A 20,352-nucleotide genomic window follows, 5' to 3' on the forward strand; every position below is an offset into this window, starting at 1 on the left:
GCCACAAACACTGGCATGACTGTTGTGTGGCAAGTCATTTCACTTGTTTCCCAATTACAGAGCCAGTGTTATGTAGGTGCACCAGATTTTTGCTTTTGTTTTCACACACACAAAGGACAGTTAGTGGACTGTGAGGAGAAATTCACTGAAGTTCACAAATTTATATTGGATTACAATTGCGTATTTCACCTTTAATTTTGCCTGAAGTGGGATGAATTTACTACATTAGGAAAATCGCAAGATTTAAAGCTCTTTGTCAGAGAACAGTCATTCAATTAAATGCACTGTTCTTCATATTCTTTTCTGGTTATTGCATTTTACTTTATGACTAAACAAATTGTACTCTGATGCTTAACACAAAGCACCTGGAAACATATTGGGATTTGATGGCGTATATGCGAGCATGTTAGCTTTTCACTGTAATTCGTGGTTGTATTGATGTTTCCTGCCCCCTCTGGATGATTTCAGATTGTACAAACAATGGTTAAATAGTTTCAAAGGAGCGTCTGTGACTTTCCATTATGAGGAAATGTCGGTTATGAACTCTCTGTGTGTTCACTGGCATCTCGTACAAAAGTACACACGCAGACATTAGGAAACCCGAAAACCTGAGCAAACTGTGGCATTTTATCTTTTTTTTTTTTTTTTTTTTTTTTTTTTCTTGTGTTCCAGTCAGAGGTTTGCTATAAAAGCCTGAGCTGCCTCCCTGTCACTCTGCTCTACTGAGACCACACTGTCCAACATGAAGCTTCTCCTCCTTGCGGCGCTGCTGGGATGCCTCGGTAAAAACCTTTCATTTTGCACAGTCATATTTAATCACGGGTTTATTAAACGCCCATTTTATCTGCATTGCTATTTATCCATCTTCATTCTTCACAGCCACCGTGTTCGCTGCCCCTGCTAACAGCGTGAAGTGGTGCGTCAAGTCGAGCCAAGAACATCTGAAATGCTCGGCCCTCGCTGCTCAAGCCCCTGGATTCTCCTGCGTGAGAAGAGAAAACTCCCTGGAGTGTATCATTGCAATTAGGGTGAGAAAATTAACCTTCTCCAGAGCACACGCTTAATGAGATGTGTTCAGTAAATAATATAGAGAAGAAAATTCTTCGAAGCTTCAGTGTTAATGATTGATCAGTTAAAGTTATTTTCGACAAAATATATTTTAAGTATTAAGAGTAAAAATATTCATTGTGCGGGATGGCTTCTTTTAGAGTTTCTCATTATTGTATATAATAATTATTATTGTTGTTGACACATCACACATGTATAAGCAGCATCTTAATGTTACTTGATTTACTGTTGGGTAGGTTAGTCCGCAACAATGGATTATTTCACTAACATGTTTTACATGCAAAATCTTAAGCTGTACAGTAACTGCTAATGAAGCAGAGAAATTATATTTCTGACTGCTTCTACTAGCAGTCAGACATTTATTATGTGCAAAACTGTTACTATAACTGTAAAACACTTCTACTTGCTGGAGTAGAAGTGTACAGTAACATATAATTAAAGTTTTCAAGCAAAGTACACGTTTGTCAGAGTGAACTTCAGGCTGTTGATCGGTAAAGATCTGTGTTTTTCTAACAGGCTGATGAGGCAGACGCCATCACTTTGGATGGAGGGGACATCTACACTGCTGGACTGAACAACTACAACCTGCATCCCATTATTGCCGAGGAATACGGCTCCTGTATGTTTGCTAATCAGCTGTCTTTACTTACAAAAAAAGCATCAGCAGAAAGATGTTTAGCGTTTTGTCTGAGCTGTTTTAACTTTTTGCTAACAATTGTTGTGTGTACATCTAGCTTCAGACACCTGTTACTATGCTGTTGCTGTGGCAAAGAAAAACACAGGATTCGGCTTCCAAGACCTCAGAGGAAAGAAATCCTGCCACACTGGTTTGGGGAAATCTGCAGGCTGGAACATTCCCATAGGAACTCTGGTGGCCATGAATTTAATTCAGTGGCAAGGCACTGACGACCAACCTGTGGAGGAGGGTGAGTTAAATGTTTCTCACAATCCTCAAAAGTTACTTATACACATCACAAATGATCACAGTGAGGAATGTGTGCATATATATATATATATATATATATATATATATATATATATATATATAGTATTTCTAAAATCCTGGGTACGGCCCTGCTTTTTGTTTTTCAGCGGTGAGTGAATTCTTCCTGAAAAGCTGTGCCCCAGGGGCAACAAGGGGCACCAAACTGTGTGAGCTGTGCAAGGGAGACTGCAGCAGGTCCCACACGGAGCCTTACTATGGTTACGACGGTGCTTTCCAGTCAGTTTGAGTGTTTCATTGATCCTTCTCATTTCTACCAATGACTTTTACTGCCCTCTGTCTACCTCTGCATGTTTCTCTTACAAACACAATAGACACCCACACCTCAGTTTGGAGTCCTGTGACATTTTTATCTGATTCACTGATTTTTTTTTTAACCTATTCTTATCAGGTTCCGCCTTTGAACCAGGGCAGTTTTATTTTCCTGTTTTAGGTTGTTAATGTTTGAGTTAGTGAGTTGTTCACTGTTTTCCTCTCGCTCCAGGTGTGCTCCTTCCACCTCCTGATTACCCTCCCTCCCTTAATGTGTTTCACCTGTGTGTAATTGTCTCCCCTCCTCCTGATGTATTTAGTCCCCGTCCTCCCTGCACTCATTGCCAGATTGTCTTGTGTGTTCCTTGTGGTCCTGCCAAGCTTTCCAGCATTTCTTTTGTGATTCTAGTGATTCTTGTTAATTCTGTGTTTGATCCCTGTGTTACTTCTGCCTATTTGGACTGACTACCTGTGAATCGAACCTGGACTGATTAAACCGTTTTTGATCTTCTCTAACACTGACTCTGCACCTGTGTCCACTCTACTACTTACTCAGCCCTGACATTTCTCTCTGAGGAAACACACTATACTGCTGGTGATGACTGAACGTCTGAAGTTAATGCAACTGTGAATTGCTTTCTTTAACAGGTGTCTGGTGGATGATGCTGGAGAAGTGGCTTTTGTGAAGCATCTCACTGTCCCAGGTCAGTAACACACAATCATCTATTGTAATAGAGTTATTGACTCATAGTAATAAATAAGCTGGTCACTTGTTTAAAATCTGTATTATGAGACCATAAAATACAGATATCTGCATTTCAGTTAGAGGTCATGTGGGTTTTTTGCAAACACTTCCAAAACTATTCCCAATTTCATTATTAGAACTTTGAATTTTAGATATATATTAAAGATATTTTTGTATTTCTCAATAGCAACAAAACATGCAACAACTCTGTTGTCAAGCACCACCAGATCCATATCACAATCACTAGCTTTTTAGTACTTTTGTTAAATTAATACCCATTCTATATAAAGCTTGATTTGACTCAATTTGACTCAGATTCAAAATCACAGATAAAGTTCTCTTTTGATAGCAGATATAATACTCGTGGGACTGTAAATTATGTTTATATGAACAGAATATTCCTTTGCTAAGCCACAAACTAAAACATCGTAGTGAGAGCATGGGCACAAGGTTTATTTGAAACTAAAGGATGAAAACAGAAAAAAGTCATTATTGTGAAATGCTTTCAGATTCTGAAAAGGCCAACTATGAGCTGCTGTGCAAGGATAACACCAGAGCGCCTATTGACAGCTATAAAACCTGCAACCTGGCCAGGGTACCAGCTCATGCTGTTGTCACCCGCAAGAACCCTGAGCTGGCTGAATTAATCTGGACAATGCTCAACTCAACTTTACCTCAACAGGTAAAACACTGTCAAGCACCAAGAGTGAGCGGTAGAGTTGACTGCCTGATAAGTAGAAGAGAGAGAGGATAATGATTAATTTAAACATATAACTTGTGTTTCAGTTGCCTTACAATATGTTTCGGTGTGTCCATGAGGAATTGGCTTACTTTATGTATTTTCAGGGTGTGAACCTTTTCGCTTCTGAAGCCTATGGTGCCAAGAACCTGATGTTCAAGGACTCAGCGACGAGGCTGGTGAAGCTGCCCCCGAACACAGACTCCTACCTGTATCTGGGTGCCGAATACATGAGCGTCGTCCGTTCCCTTAAGCAAGGTACATGAGCAGATAAAACACACACAGATTAACATATAAACCATCAAATACACTGATTGAAAGCTGCTGCTGCACTATGGTTATATTTTAATTCCCTTTCTAGATAGGGTGCCAAGTTCTGTGCCCACTGGCATTAAATGGTGTGCTGTGGGCAAAACTGAGTCCGACAAGTGTGACATGTGGAGCATCAACAGTATAGAAAATAACGTCACATCCATAGAGTGCGAGAATGCCCCCTCAGTTGAAGAGTGCCTTGGAAAGATTATGGTGAAACAATCTTGGCAGAAATATGGAGATCTGATACTAATTTGAGAATTTATTTGCTCTATTTTGTGACATTTGTTTCTGATTATGTGTTCTGTTCTACCTGAATCATCCTGCAGCATAGTGAGGCTGACGCAATGGCAGTAGATGGAGGACAAGTGTTCACAGCTGGAAAGTGTGGTCTGGTTCCTGCTATGGTGGAGCAGTATGATGCAGGTACAATGCTTAAACAGCACAGAAACCATCACATACAAACCTGTGTATTTATACTACCTTTTTACCTGGCTAATATTTGCATGTCTGTCTCTCTCCACAGACTCGTGTGGCAACTCTGGAGGTAATAAACCTGTCTTTGTTTCTGTTTTGTCTAGCTTTTGTGAAATAGGTCAAATGAAATGTTACGTATACATATTCATGTCACAATACCCAAAATCTGAGAAAACATCTAACCAATAACACTTTATTTTATGGGTTCATTAAGTCACTTTAATTTCCTAGTAACCTCCAGGGAAGTTAATTTTACTGAATTTTAGTCTCCATATATATGCTTAATTGTATACTTGCAAATTTCACATTTTTGCATACTCAAAAGCGATAAAGGACTGCCTATGTTACACAGCTGGTTTATTTTGCTTGTAAAAATTAAAAACAAATATTAAATAACATTGTTCTTTCCAGGAAACTTCACAGAAATTATTAGGATATTATTTGTAAATTATAGAACAATAAAATAAAGCCTTACCCATCTGGTTTTATACAATAATGATTTATTATCATTATCCCACCCTTTGAGATTAAATATACTATGAATAATGATTATCCAATTGATGGTTTTCTGATCCATCTCTTTCTGTACTTCCTTTCTTGTAGCCACAGCCTCCTCTTACTATGCTGTTGCTGTGGTAAAGAAAGGTTCAGGGGTGACTTGGGAAAACATGCAAGGAAAGAGGTCTTGCCACACAGGCATCGGTAGAACTGCTGGCTGGAACATCCCCATGGGTCTCATCCACAAAAGAACTGGAGACTGTGACTTCAGTAAGTAACCATGTGTTTATCTAAGCCATCAGACTATTTGTTCTCCTAAAAATAAAGTTTATATGCTACTAATTTGAAATATCAAGGAAGAAAAATAATCACACCCAGATTCTTTTCTGTCAACATAGTGTGAAAACATCTTACCTAAAACACGACATCTGCAAAGCTGCAAAATGCTCACATATTTAACTTGTTTCCTTACAGTGTCTACATGTGGCAACTAAAGCATGTTTTTGTAATGTTTACAGTGTGTTTAGGCAGCTCAGCACTTGGTTAAGTTGAAATATTTAATGAAAACCACAGTCTTTCTCTAACCTTAACAAAAGTGTTGTTTGTATTGTAGTCTCAGCCTAGTCAAAATCAGGTATGCAGCATCTACACCAACCACCTCCCTGGAACTTCTGTGCTGTAGCATACCATAACACTAGCAATAAACTTTGTCAGTGAATATAATCCAGGCAGCGATTATGTTTCCTTCAAAATGTATTTGGCAAAAACATTTAATAGTAAATAGTGTGGGCAGCACGGTGGTGCAGTGGTTAGCACTGTCGCCTCACAGCAAGAGGGTTTGAACCCCGGTCTGTGCTCTTCTGTGTGGAGGCATGTTGCATGTTCTCTCCGGGTACTCTGGCTTCCTCCCACAATCCCAAAAACATGCAAAAACGTGTTTGTGAGCATGTGCGGTGTTCTGTCTTTGTGACTGGCGACCAGTCCAGGGTGTACCCTGCCTCTCGCCCATAGTCAGCTGGGATAGTCAGCTGGGATCAAGGATTAAGCGGCAGAAAATGAATGAATTGATATAATTGTTAAGGGACACAACTGCTCATTGCACACCTCTAAGTTTAACACCAACACACTGTACAGACTGGATCTCTTCTTCTCCTCAGCAAAATTCTTCAGCGGCAGCTGTGCCCCTGGAGCAGATCCCAACTCTAAGCTCTGTGCTCATTGTGCTGGCACTGGAAAACCTGGGGGTGATGAGTTCAAATGCAAAGCCAGGGCTGAAGAGAAATACTACGGCTACGCTGGAGCTTTTAGGTAGGAAGCAACAGCGCACTTCAGAGTTTTATTCTCACATCTTTCTATAACTTGACACACAACAGTTTATCAAATGTGCTGAGCACCTAACTGTGTTGTTTTTACACTTCTCTCTGTCTATGGCTTAAACAAATCAGATACATTGTATTTGTATTAATTAGTGAACTTTAGAGGTGTTAATACACTTGTCAAATTTCAGAGAGAGACAGGCCAGCTATTTCCCTCTCTTCCTTATTCTGTACGCTAAGAGAACTGCCTCCCAAATCCAGTTTCATACTAACACACAGACATGAGAGTGGCATTGATCCTCTTATCATTCTTGGCAATAAAGCAAATAAGCATAGTTTGAAAATTGTCAAACTATTTCCTCAACTACTCTTCCAGTGCACCCTGCTTAGGATGGAAACATCATCTTCATATCGCCTAAGTTATGTTTTACATGTCATCATAGATGTCTTGTGGAGGGTGCTGGTGATGTTGCCTTCATCAAACACACAACCGTTCTGGAAAACAGTGATGGTAAGAGACTGACACTGAGCAGCTATCACATCATCTCTCATCTACCACAGTGTTATTTCCTATCATGTGATAGCACTCCTCCATCCCATGTCTTCTTGTCAAAGGTAACAGTCCATCATGGGCTCCTGGTTTGCAGTCTGCTGACTACGAGCTGATCTGCCCTGGGGGGGGTTCAGTGCCAGTCTCTGAATACAGCAGGTGCCACTTGGCTAAAGTACCTGCACATGCTGTGGTGACTCGGCCAGAGATTCGCAACAAGGTGATCGGCATTCTCAAGAAGCAGCAGGTCAGTGATGAATTTTTAGGTCACTTTCTGTTTGCATTACACTATGTGGACTAGGATTATACATTTAATACAGTGGGATGTTTTTGCCCTTCTTTTTGCCCATTTTTTTTGTACTCATTCAAAGTTTGGATATATATATATATATGTATACTCTTTCATTTTATAGGCATTTCCTTTAGTTTCAACAGTGTTTTTGCCTTAAACTTTCAATTTTCAATTTCTGACCATGATTTGGGTGTGTAAATGACATTACTTGGCCAAATTTAAAACAATGAATAACTGTGTTTAAAATCAAAATTTTGTTCTTTATTTATAGGACCAGTTTGGAACTGGCAGTGATTCCTTCTTCAAACTGTTCCAATCAGAAGGAGGAAAGAACCTTCTCTTCAAGGACTCCACTAAATGTCTCCAGGAAGTTCCATCTGGAGAAAACTATGAAAAGTTTTTGGGACCAGAGTACATGGCTGCCATGAATTCACTCAGAACGTGTGGTGACACTGCTTCAGGTTTGTACTACTGTGGATTAAATAAAGACGAACAGTGATTTAACAGAATAACAATAAAGTTAAGTTTCTGCTTTTTTTCTATTTTTCTCTTCCCAACAGATCTGGAGAAAATTTGCACTTTCCATTCCTGTCAGCAAAATAACTAGTGGTGACCGTGGACCATGTGGTGCCTCAGATGGCTCTCAGTGATTTGGGCACCTTACCCACACTCGACCCAAAAATTGCATTGACTACTTTCTTACCAGTCACTAGCTGCTGACCTGTTTTTAGAAGAACAAACATTCTGTTTGAACAAAATGTCACATTGTCTTTGTTATTGGATCAGACATATTTTGTTGACACGTGCCTCACTTTTCTCAAATAAAGCCTTTTTATTGCTCTTTCCGGAGATAGTTTTCATTTTTTTCATAACTGTGTGTAATTTCTCAAGTATTTATCTTAAATATTTTTAAGAGCCTGTTTTTGTATAAATAATACATGTAGTGAATGTCAGCTTGCGTAATGAGCACAGGACAATGATGTTATTGCCTTGCTGACTGCGATATCTGAGCCCTTTACTACAAAACAAGTTCAACCCAGGATAGCTTTTCATTATCTGGCTTCACTGAGCCTAACACTGGCTGTCCTGGATAACCTGTATTATGAAGCTGATTATCAGCTGGCTCAGTTGACTCTGGATTTCCTGTCTGGCTACAAACCATCCATGAGAACCGTGACTAAAGTATTTAATGCGATATGAGAAGAAATGGTGAAATAGGCAAGGAAGAAAAGGCAAGTACTTAATGTTCACTTATAATCATGGGAAATATTTGGCAATGTGTAGATAATTTTTCCAATAAAAGATAACTCTCCCTCCTCTTGTTGGAAGCTCTGTTTTAAAACCAGAGTGGTTACATGGAAAGCCTCAAACAGCTAAATGAAAAAAAAAAAAAATCCACTGATCTTTATTATTTATCACTTTATTAACTGTTTTGTTCCGTTTTAGGATGCTGTAGGAAAGGTTACTCAGTTTTCCCAGTCATTTTAACTGGTCAGTAGTTGAGCTGTTGACAGGTTTTGATCTGATCCTCTGAAGTTGACCTGCACTGGAGCAGGTTTGAAGGTGAAAAGGGAAGAGACCTGTCAGTTGATGAGCTAAAGAGGACACTGAGGACAAGAGGTGGGCAGATAAGGAGCGACAGCATTTGAACTGTTAAAAAAATGTTAAGTGCAATAAGAAAATGAAACAGTCAAATTAGATGAAACAGTGACAGTGAACTACACCCTGCAACAGTTGTATTTGGTCATGAAATGTGCCACAGATTATTGTCATCAGTGAATACTGGCAAACTTTGGTATTTGTTTTCAGCTTTGAAAATGAAAAGAAAAACTTTTTCACAGATGCAGTAAACATTTTCAGGGAATTACCAGTGAATAAAATCAAGCCTCTACTGAAATAGAAATAAAGATCAAGTCATGGTGGGGTGAGGATAAGGTCAGGGTTACATACTCTGTAATGATTCAGCAAAAAAAATTCAGCATTTTGTGGAACGTGTACTTTAAGGACATCTGATTAACATTCAGCTATACAAATAAAGACCTGAGATATCTGTTGAGTCCTCTTTCTTAAAACATTTTCATTTTGCCGATCAGGTATCTCACTGCTTTGATACTTTGACACACTTTTACAATACACATTTCCCTGTTTCTGATCATGCCTACAGCCATAGAATAACTAAAACTATACTACTTTTAACATTATTAAATGTTCTCCCTCTCCTTGACAGAATCATCAATCTAATATCTGAACTGAAATGTTTTTGGCATTTATTTTAGATTCAGACATTTTAATAAAAAGATAACATAGGTTTTAATACATTATTGGACTATTTAGCTTTATAGTAAACACTGATAAATGTCCACGTAGTACATTGATTGAATATTAATACCATTGTTTCAGTGCTAGACTATTACATACCTCACTAACTGAATCCATTTTTTTTATGTGACAGGTGTCAGGCAAATTTAACCCCAGCAGTATTTGCAGTGACCCACCTCAACTTCTGGATAACCAGACATTTAAACTACTCACGTTAACAATCTCAAGAGCAGATATTTTCTTTATGGATGAAAGCAAGAGGTGGACACAAAGAAAAAGCTGTAGTGAAAGATACTTGGGAACATCTTTGCTGCCAGTTATGACTTACAAAAATAGGATGGCACAGTCCTCTGATTACCAGGAAAGGCTGTGGCTCATGAAAACATTTTATCAATCATTTCAGTAAACTTAAACCTGAATTGTTATTTATACAACATGAACCTTAGCTTGTGTTGGGTAATATTTACTCTGTAAGCACAACTCTTATGTGGGTCACACACACTGCAGCTTTTCTAAGTGAGATACTTTGATAAATGCAATATTTTAAATACTTCTGCCTTTTTCTTCTGATGATCACAGAAACTGATGCGACAGAGGGCCATTCATTTTTCTGCCAGAAGTGGCTGAATAATTAATAAGAAATATAATATGTAACTTTAGATTTTACCAAGTTTAATTCCCCATAACTGCATTTTACTGTCTTGATAAGCTGGCTACAGTATTAGGCCTCCTTATCAAATCATGTCATTTTTGGATTCAAAAAAATAAATAGATTAATTTTTTAAAAAGAAGAAGAGCAGATAGTCTTTTTTTTAAAAAAGTGATGGAATATAACTACGTACATTTACTCAAGTTCTGTACTTCAGGACAGTTTTGAGCTATTTGGATTTTACTTGAGTATTTTCGTCTTCATATTTCCCCCGCACAACATTTCAGAGGGAATTGTTATACTATTTTCTCTTCTACATATATCTGACAGCTAGTTGCTGATTATGCTGTAATTATGATTTTTTTTTTCAAAACATAGTGATATATTTATAAAATATGATGCACTACTATAATTGAAATTACCCAAAAGTAATTAAGTAAACTAGTTAAGTCAACCAACTACAAGAGTGAAATGCCACTTATCAATAACTTAACAATAATACAATAATATTATGGAGCCATCCTGTTCCACAATGAGCGTCTGTTATAAGGAAATTTCGCTTATGTACTCTGCGTTTTCTCTGCCATTACGTACCAAAGTACACACACAGTTCCAGTCAGAGGTTTGCTATAAAAGCCTGAGCTGCCTCCCTGTCACTCTGCACTACTGAGACCACACTGTCCGACATGAAGCTTCTCCTCCTTGCAGCGCTGCTGGGATGCCTCGGTAAAAAACCTTTCATTTTGCACAGTCATATTTAATCACGGGTTTATTAAACGCCCATTTTATCTGCATTGCTATTTATCCATCTTCATTCTTCACAGCCACCGTGTTCGCGGCCCCTGCCAACAGCGTGAAGTGGTGCGTCATCTCGAGCCAAGAACATCTGAAATGCTCGGCCCTCGCTGCTCAAGCCCCTGGATTCTCCTGCGTGAGAAGAGAAAACTCCCTGGACTGTATCATTGCAATTAGGGTGAGAAAATTAACCTTCTCCAGAGCACACGCTTAATGAGATGTGTTCAGTAAATAATATAGAGAAGAAAATTCTTCGAAGCTTCCGTGTTAATGATTGATCAGTTAATACTGCAATCGCTAAAATCAGAGGTTAACTAAAAGTACAGAGGTGTAGAAAATATACTTTAAGTATTAACAGTAAAAGTATTCACGGTGCAGGATGGCTTCTTTCAGAGTTTCTCATTATTTTATATAATTATTATTATTGTTGTTGACACATCACACATGTATAAGCAGCAACTTAATGTTACTTGATGTACTGTTGGGTAGGTTAGTCCATAACAATGGATTATTTCACTAACATGTTTTACATACAAAATCTTACACTGTAAAGTATGAAATGGGAGCACTCAAGTACAAGTGCTTCAGAATTGTAAAATCTATGTATTACCTGAGTAAATGTACTAGTAAATGTACTAGTTGCTTTCCACCACTGCCACAGTCATCATCTGAGCTGCTGGACGGTTGATCGGTAAAGATCTGTGTTTTTCTAACAGGCTGGTGAGGCAGACGCCATCACTTTGGATGGAGGGGACATCTACATTGCTGGACTGAACAACTACAACCTGCATCCCATTATTACCGAGGAATACGGCTCCCGTATGTTTGCTAATCAGCTGTCTTTACTGACAAAATAAGCATCAGCAGAAGGATGCTTAGCATTTTGTCTGAGCTAAGTGTTTTACCTTTTCGCTAACAAATGTTGTGTGTACATCTAGCTTCAGACACCTATTTCTACGCTGTTGCTGTGGCAAAGAAAAACACAGGATTCGGCTTCCAAGACCTCAGAGGAAAGAAATCCTGCCACACTGGTTTGGGTAAATCTGTTGGATGGAACATTCCCATAGGAACTCTGGTGGCCATGAATTTAATTCAGTGGCAAGGTATTGATGAGCAACCTGTGGAGGAGGGTGAGTAAAAAATAAAATGTTTCTCACAATCCTCAAAACAAAGAAACTTGCTATGGGGTTGGGGTGGGATGAGGGGGTTTGTGAGTTGCAGTGACTGTAACTTAATAAGGTCAGTATTTCTAAAATCCTGGGTACGGCCCTGCTTTTTGTTTTTCAGCGGTGAGTGAATTCTTCCTGAAAAGCTGTGCCCCAGGGGCAACAAGGGGCACCAAACTGTGTGAGCTGTGCAAGGGAGACTGCAGCAGGTCCCACACGGAGCCTTACTATGGTTACGACGGTGCTTTCCAGTCAGTTTGAGTGTTTCATTGATCCTTCTCATTTCTACCAATGACTTTTACTGCCCTCTGTCTACCTCTGCATGTTTCTCTTACAAACACAATAGACACCCACACCTCAGTTTGGAGTCCTGTGACATTTTTATCTGATTCACTGATTTTTTTTTTAACCTATTCTTATCAGGTTCCCGCCTTTGAACCAGGGCGGTTTTATTTTCCTGTTTTAGGTTGTTAATGTTTGAGTTAGTGAGTTGTTCACTGTTTTCCTCTCGCTCCAGGTGTGCTCCTTCCACCTCCTGATTACCCTCCCTCCCTTAATGTGTTTCACCTGTGTGTAATTGTCTCCCCTCCTCCTGATGTATTTAGTCCCCGTCCTCCCTGCACTCATTGCCAGATTGTCTTGTGTGTTCCTCGTGGTCCTGCCAAGCTTTTCAGCATTTCTTTTGTGATTCTTGTTAATTCTGTGTTTGATCCCTGTGTTACTTCTGCCTATTTGGACTGATTAAACCGTTTTTGATCTTCTCTAACACTGACTCTGCACCTGTGTCCACTCTACTACTTACTCAGCCCTGACATTTCTCTCTGAGGAAACACACTATACTGCTGGTGATGATTGAACGTCTGAAGTTAATGCAACTGTGGATTGCTTTCTTTAACAGGTGTCTGGTGGAGGATGCTGGAGAAGTGGCTTTTGTGAAGCATCTCACTGTCCCAGGTCAGTAACACACAATCATCTATTGTATTATGTAATGAATTATTGACTCATAGTAATGAATAAGCTGGTCACTTGTTTAAAATCTGTATTATGAGACCATAAAATACAAATAGCTACATTTCAGTTAGAGGTTGTGGGTTTTTCAAAAGTACTACAACTTCACTATTAGAATTTTTAATTTTAGATACATATTAAAGATATTTTTGTATTTCTCAATAACAACAAAACATACAACACCATTGTCAGGCACCACCAGATCCATATCACAATTAATGAACATCATTTCTCTTCATAATTTGCATAAGATTTCCTAAAATCAATAAAGCATACATAAACAAAACGGTGGGAGAGTCAAATCCACTCCAATTTTCATTATTCAAATAAATTTATCTGTTTTAACATCTTACAGTTTCTAAATCATTTCTAAATCTTAGCAAAAAAAGATTTTGATTAAAAAATCACTCTTTCCATCTCATTCTTCTCTTTACTGATTTTCAGCTGTTGGTGGATCAATTTCAATGCTTTTTGATGCAGCAGTGAATATTTTTTAGAAGACATCTGTCCTTTCCTTACATTCCTTTTATTCCTAGCTTTTTAATTCTTTGTTAAATGAATACCCATTCTATATAAAGCTTGATTTGACTCTTAAATTACTCTTAGATTCAAAATCATAGATACAATTCTCTTTTGATGTTAGATATAATAGTTGTGGGACTACATAAGCCACAAACTAAAACATTGTAGTGAGAGCATGGGAACAAGGTTTATTTGGAACTGGAAAATTAAAAAAAAAAAAATCAGTTTGAAATCATTATTGTGAAATGCTTTCAGATTCTGAAAAGGCCAACTATGAGCTGCTGTGCAAGGATAACAGGAGAGCGCCTATTGACAGCTATAAAACCTGCAACCTGGCCAGGGTACCAGCTCATGCTGTTGTCACTCGCAAGGACCCTGAGCTGGCTGAATTAATCTGGACAATGCTCAACTCAACTTTACCTCAACAGGTAAAACACTGTCAAGCACCAAGAGTGAGCAGTAGAGTTGACTGCCTGATAAGTAGGAGAGAGAGAGGATAATGATTAATTTAAACATGTAACTCGTGTTTCAGTTGCCTTACAATATGTTTCAGTGTGTTCATGATGAATTGGCTTACTTTGTGTCTTTTCAGGGTGTGAACCTTTTCGCTTCTGAAGCCTATGGTGCCAAGAACCTGATGTTCAAGGACTCAGCGACGAGGCTGGTTAAGCTGCCCCCAAACGCAGACTCCTACCTGTATCTGGGTGCCGAATACATGAGCGTCATCCGTTCCCTTAAGCAAGGTACATGAGCAGATAAAACACACACAGATTAACATATAAACCATCAAATACACTGATTGACAGCTGCTGCTGAACTATGGTAATATTTTAATTCACTTTCTAGATTGGGGGCCAAATGGTGGCATTAAATGGTGTGCTGTGGGACATGCTGGGACCACAAAGTGTGACATGTGGAGCATCAACAGTATAGAAAATGACGTCACATCCATCGAGTGCGAGAATGCCCCCTCAGTTGAAGAGTGCCTCAAAAAGATTATGGTGAAACAATCTTGGTAGAAATATGGAGATCTGATACTACTGTTAGAATTTTTTTGTCCATTTTGTGACATTTGTTTCTGAATATGTGTTGAATCTCCTCTGCCTGAATCATCCTGCAGCGTAGGGAGGCTGATGCAGTGGCAGTAGATGGAGGACATGTGTACACAGCTGGAAAGTGTGGTCTGGTTCCTGCTATGGTGGAGCAGTATGATGCAGGTACGATGCTTAAACAGCACAGAAACCATCTCATACAAACCTGTATTTTTATACTACCTTTTTGGCTGGGCCTCAATAGCTGGGCCAACCCTATAAATGTGAATGTCTTTTGGTGACTGACTGACAAGCCATGCTTCCATCAGTGTATTTACATGTGCATTTTAAAGTAGTGTAAGAACTGAACAACTTATTTTATTTCCGTTTTGCAACCTCTACTTTTTCTATTCTACATCTACTGCTTCCTCTGCTCTATTACTATGCATAACATAACGTGACTTACTGACTTAGAAAATTTGAACCAAGAGCCTCAAAGTGGCAGGAGCACCATCTAACTGTGAATGAGCTTTTAACTTTTAACTCTCTGAATGATCAGTTTACAAGTAAACTTAGCCAAAATATCAGCACAGCCTTTCATCTTCTGTCTTTAATTTATGTGTATGATGATTTCGTCAGACGAAGATGCAGTTAAAAATCAGGATTTTAGCTGTGCAGAGCAGCAGCTTCGCAATGGCTTGGAAATGACTGCCAGTTAACATGTAGTCTTAATAGTTTCAGTCACTGTTTCATAGGGAAACAGAAAAACATGTAAATGAGACCAGCTTTAGTGGGAATTCAGCTGTGTGAGCCAAGAGAGTAGGAGAGAAGCAAACAGATGAAGGGCCAAAACCTGAGCTGACGCTAGACACAGTGCAAATACGACGCGATGAAGTCATGAATGTTCTAATTAGTGCATTCAGTGACATTTTGCAATTTTTCAAGCAGACTTTCGCTACTTTCCACTGAAAGTAGTCGTTAACAATGGTTCCACAGCAGTTTTCAACTACGTCTTCAATTTTACACATTTATCGTACACAGTCCAGCAATGTACTACGTTTTGACCTTTGACCTCTTGTTTACGTGACTAACATTTGCACGTCTTTCCCTCTCCACAGAGCTGTGCAGCTTCTCCGGAGGTAATAACATTCATGAAACAGATAAAATGAAATGAAATATTACAATATTTGTATCACAGTAAATATATACATATATATCACAATATCCAAAACCTGAGAAAACATCCAAAGCGCTGAAACCGCACTAAGCAGAATGCAAATACAACACGATGTCATGGACATCCTAATTTGCATGTCACGTCACCTAGTGACATTTAACAGTTTCTCAAGCTGGCTTCAGTTACTTTCCGCTGAAGGTAGTTGCTAACATTGGTTCCACAACAGTTTTGAACTATGTCCTCCTCCAACACTTTGTCTTGGTTACCAGAGTCATATTTACATGTCTGTCTCTCTCCACAGGGCTGTGTGAAATCTCTGGAGGTACAACATTTGTTTCACATTTAATATATACATATACTTGTCACAATAACCAAAACACCTGAAAAATAACACTTTATTTTATGGGTTCATGAGTTTATTTTAATTTCCTAATTATTTTCACATGAATTTTAGTCTCCGTACATATGTTTTGCCTGAGGGCAAATTTCATATTTTTTCCATGTTCAGCTGATTTGCTGTGCACCGACTAAAATTCTTACTGTGTTACACAACCAGCTGATTGGAACTAATTACTTTAAAGTGTGCAAACTGAACATCCATTTTCCCTGTAATGAATATTAAATTACGTAGTCCTTTCCAGGAAAATTCATGGAAATTACAAGGAAATTATTTGTAAATTATAGCACAATATAATAAAGCATTACCCATCTGGTTTTATACAATAATGATTTATCATTATCCCACCCTTTGAGATTAAATATACTATGAATAATGATTATCCAATTGATGGTTTTCTGATCCATCTCTTTCTGTACTTCCTTTCTTGTAGCCACAGCCTCCTCTTACTATGCTGTTGCTGTGGTAAAGAAAGGTTCAGGGGTGACCTGGGAAAACCTGCAAGGAAAGAGGTCTTGCCACACAGGCATCGGTAGAACTGCTGGCTGGAACATCCCCATGGGTCTCATCCACAAAAGAACTGGAGACTGTGACTTCAGTAAGTAACCATGTGTTTATCTAAGCCATCAGACTATTTGTTCTCCTAAAAATAAAGTTTATATGCTACTAATTTGAAATATCAAGGAAGAAAAATAATCTGTCAATTTTCTGTCAACATAGTGTGAAAACATCTTATCTAAAACAACATCTGCAAAGCTGCAAAATGCTCACATATTTAACTTGTTTCCTTACAGTGTCCACTTGTGGCAACTAAAGCATGTTTTTGTAATGTTTACAGTGTGTTTAGGCAGCTCAGCACTTGGTTAAGTTGAAATATTTAACAAAAAACACAGTCTTTCTCTAACCTTAACAAAAGTGTTATTGTAATCTCAGCCTAGTCAAAATCAGGTATGCCCAGCATCCACACCAACCACCTCCCTGTAACTTGAGTGCTGTGGCATACCATAACACTGGCAAACTGTTAGACTTTGCCACTGAACATAATCCAGGCAGCAATTATGTTTATTTAACACCAACACACTGTACAGACTGGATCTCTTTCTCTCCTCAGCAAAATTCTTCAGCAGCAGCTGTGTCCCTGGAGCAGATCCCAACTCTAAGCTCTGTGCTCAGTGTGCTGGCACTGGAAACATTTTGGGTGATGAGTTCAAATGCAAAGCCAGTGCTGAAGAGAAATACTACGGCTTCAATGGAGCCTTTAGGTAAGAAGCAACAGTTTTAACAGAATTATGAGACCAGGGGCAACAGACAGGTGCCGAAGGAGGACAAAGCTAGGCTTGGTGGATAACTCTGATGATTTTGAGCATACACTGACCAGGTGGAGATGTAGGATCAGGTGTCTACCTCCATAATTGGCCACAAGAGCCACGGACATAGGAAGCCTAGTGTTTGGTTGTGGCCAGGATGACAGGTTAGCTGGGCGGAGTTGGATAGGGGGCCACTGGGCTGGAGGTCAGTGGTACAATCATAGGGTTTGGTGAGGCAGCAGGGATGATGTTAACTGAACTCTAAGGTGAGGTCAAGATAGATTTCTGGGACAGAGGAGATGTCCAGAGGCTCCGGTGGGAGCTGCAGCTCGGGGTTGACGGGGCTAGAGCAGAATGCAGTTAGAATGCAGGACTGTAAAGGCAGGACTTTGTACTTAAGTGGTGAGCTCTCTCTTCTGGTGTTAATCGGGCGCTGCCTCACTGAGAACAAGGGTCAGAGAGAGACACACACACTCACACTCCTGACTAGGAGGGAGAGGGGGTAGAAGCAGAGGGTGTGACAATCAGGCCCTATTCAAACCTGAGCTTTAGAGGTGTTAATATGCTTATTTGTGAAATTTTGAAGAGTGCCAGGCTAGTTGTTTCCCCTCTTCTTTATTCTGTACGCTAAGAGAACTGCCTCCCAAATCCAGTTTCATACTAACACACAGACATGAGAGTGGCATTGATCCTCTTAATCATTCTTGGCAATAAAGCAAATAAGCATATTTTGAAAATTGTCAAACTATTTCCTCAACTACTCTTCCAGTGCACCCTGCTCAGGGTGGAAACATCATCTTCATATCGCCTAAGTTATGTTTTACATGTCATCATAGATGTCTTGTGGAGGGTGCTGGTGATGTTGCCTTCATCAAACACACAACCGTTCTGGAAAACAGTGATGGTAAGAGACTGACACTGAGCAGCTATCACATCATCTCTCATCTACCACAGTGTTATTTCCTATCATATGATAGCACTCCTCCATCACACGTCTTCTTGTCAAAGGTAACAGTCCATCATGGGCTAGTGGTTTGCGGTCTGCTGACTACGAGCTGATCTGCCCTGGGGGGGGTTCAGTGCCAGTCTCTGAATACAGCAGGTGCCACTTAGCTAGAGTACCTCCACATGCTGTGGTGACTCGGCCAGAGATTCGCAACAAGGTGATCGACATTCTCAAGAAGCAGCAGGTCAGTGATGAATTTTTAGGTCACTTTCTGTTTGCATTACATTACGTGGACTAGGATTATACATTTAATACAGTTTTGGGTGGGATGTTTTTGCCCTTCTTTATCAGATTTGAAGGAGAATTGTGGTGTTTTTTTCAGTGGCAGGCTTGTTGATATAACAAAGTAAAACGCATTGCATTTCATCAATTTATCTCTCAATGTCTAGGGCTAACATTTGTTTTAACTTCTTACCCTAGCTAGATAGTGGAAATTTGGATTCCAGAAATATTATTTACCTAAAGTTTCAACAGTATTCTTGCGTTAAACCCTTCTCAATTTCTGACCATGATTTGAATGTGTAAATGACATTACTTCGTCAAATTAAAAAAAAAAAAAAAAAAAGAATAACTTTGTTTAAAATCTAAACTTAGTTCTTTATTTACAGGTCCAGTTTGGAACTGGCAGTGATTCCTTCTTCAAACTGTTCCAGTCAGAAGGAGGAAAGAACCTCCTCTTTCAGGACTCCACTAAATGTCTCCAAACAATTCACACTGGAACAAACTATGAACAGTTTTTGGGACAAGAGTACGTGGATGCCATGACTTCACTCAGACAATGCAGTGACACCACTTCAGGTTTGTACAACTGTGGATTAAATAAAGATAAGCAGGTCAGTGATTTAACAGATTAACAATAAAATTGTGTCTTTGTAGCCTAGACATATCACACACACCATAGAAATAAGTTTCTACTATTTTGTATGTTTTTCTTCCCAACAGATCTGGAGAAAATTTGCAGTTTCCATTCCTGGCATCAGAACAAATAGTGGTGACTGTGGTGCAGAAGAGTGAGCCGATGCATTGCACTATCACGATTCACAAATCAACTAGTGTGTGACCAATCATGTCCACATATGGCTATTTTCATGCTGCTGCAACAAAATGTCACACTATCTCTGTTTTTAGATCAACCATGTTTTGTTGACACATGCATCACTTTTCTCAAATAAAGCCTTTTTAATGCTCTTTTGTGGTGACAGCATGCTGTTGTTGTTTTTTTTTTATAATTGTGTAGTGTGTAGCAGAATTTATTTTAAATATCAAAGTACATTATTATTATTATAAAATATTCTTTCAGTGCCAGAAACAGTCTAGAACAAGCCCTTGCTTACTGGCTGTAATGTAACTTTTTTTGTTGCTGGACACTCCTGCAATCTGAAAAGTTTTTTACACAAAGGACATGTATTTAATGAACACTATGTACAAGGCAAACAGACATATTGCAGTGTGTTTCATGATAATTGGTTTTGTAAGAGCTAAATCACCATGATGAGAGATGCATTACAAAACTTACTAAAACTAAATGAAATCATCACTAAATAAAAATTAGTTAATAGTCACCACAATATTACAAATTGAGAATTTATTTCACAAACTACTTTCCAATAAGGGACGTCATTTGTCCAGTCTATATGACTGCACATGGATTGTAGCAGCCCTCTTTGTGCACACCTTCAGCTGCATTTCTATAGACTTCAGAGGTAAATAAATTAAAAATAAA

At 38.9% G+C, this 20,352-nt stretch overlaps 2 protein-coding genes across 3 annotated transcripts; both read left to right on the forward strand.

Moving 5' to 3' along the window:
* The first annotated feature begins 646 nt into the window (after positions 1 to 646).
* Positions 647 to 8,093, forward strand: LOC121193580 (serotransferrin-like). Its single transcript, XM_041055961.1, has 17 exons — positions 647 to 782; positions 880 to 1,028; positions 1,585 to 1,687; positions 1,803 to 1,994; positions 2,161 to 2,290; positions 2,972 to 3,027; positions 3,578 to 3,750; positions 3,915 to 4,065; positions 4,169 to 4,332; positions 4,449 to 4,545; positions 4,646 to 4,666; positions 5,200 to 5,364; positions 6,252 to 6,402; positions 6,854 to 6,921; positions 7,026 to 7,207; positions 7,524 to 7,713; positions 7,813 to 8,093. Exons 1-17 carry the CDS (start codon positions 743 to 745, stop codon positions 7,857 to 7,859), a joined length of 2,079 nt encoding a protein of 692 aa, XP_040911895.1. The 5' UTR covers positions 647 to 742; the 3' UTR covers positions 7,860 to 8,093.
* Positions 8,094 to 10,842: 2,749 nt separating this feature from the next.
* Positions 10,843 to 19,817, forward strand: LOC121193579 (serotransferrin-like). Of its 2 annotated transcripts, XM_041055959.1 has the most exons (18): positions 10,843 to 10,946; positions 11,045 to 11,193; positions 11,732 to 11,834; positions 11,954 to 12,145; positions 12,303 to 12,432; positions 13,080 to 13,135; positions 13,967 to 14,139; positions 14,304 to 14,454; positions 14,558 to 14,712; positions 14,832 to 14,928; positions 15,861 to 15,881; positions 16,221 to 16,241; positions 16,750 to 16,914; positions 17,428 to 17,578; positions 18,460 to 18,527; positions 18,632 to 18,813; positions 19,238 to 19,427; positions 19,572 to 19,817. In XM_041055959.1, exons 1-18 carry the CDS (start codon positions 10,907 to 10,909, stop codon positions 19,616 to 19,618), a joined length of 2,091 nt encoding a protein of 696 aa, XP_040911893.1. In that variant the 5' UTR covers positions 10,843 to 10,906; the 3' UTR covers positions 19,619 to 19,817. The 2 variants fall into 2 exon arrangements, with proteins under 2 accessions (XP_040911893.1, XP_040911894.1); XM_041055960.1 differs by lacking the exon at positions 15,861 to 15,881.
* The last annotated feature ends 535 nt before the right edge of the window (positions 19,818 to 20,352 follow it).

Source organism: Toxotes jaculatrix, chromosome 14, assembly GCF_017976425.1.
Source record: "Toxotes jaculatrix isolate fToxJac2 chromosome 14, fToxJac2.pri, whole genome shotgun sequence".
In the NCBI taxonomy this organism is placed as follows: Eukaryota; Metazoa; Chordata; class Actinopteri; family Toxotidae; genus Toxotes; species Toxotes jaculatrix.

What these genes read in the sequence shown, in the direction of transcription:
- LOC121193580 (XM_041055961.1), top strand. Translation starts at nt 743, where the DNA reads ATGAAGCTTCTCCTCCTTGCGGCGCTGCTGGGATGCCTCG. An exon ending in CGTCCGTTCCCTTAAGCAAG is followed by an intron (nt 4,066 to 4,168) that starts GTACATGAGCAG and finishes TTCCCTTTCTAG; the next exon opens with ATAGGGTGCCAAGTTCTGTG. An exon ending in AGTGCCTTGGAAAGATTATG is followed by an intron (nt 4,333 to 4,448) that starts GTGAAACAATCT and finishes ATCATCCTGCAG; the next exon opens with CATAGTGAGGCTGACGCAAT.
- LOC121193579 (XM_041055959.1), top strand. Translation starts at nt 10,907, where the DNA reads ATGAAGCTTCTCCTCCTTGCAGCGCTGCTGGGATGCCTCG. An exon ending in ACTGTATCATTGCAATTAGG is followed by an intron (nt 11,194 to 11,731) that starts GTGAGAAAATTA and finishes TTTTTCTAACAG; the next exon opens with GCTGGTGAGGCAGACGCCAT. An exon ending in TGAGCAACCTGTGGAGGAGG is followed by an intron (nt 12,146 to 12,302) that starts GTGAGTAAAAAA and finishes TTTGTTTTTCAG; the next exon opens with CGGTGAGTGAATTCTTCCTG.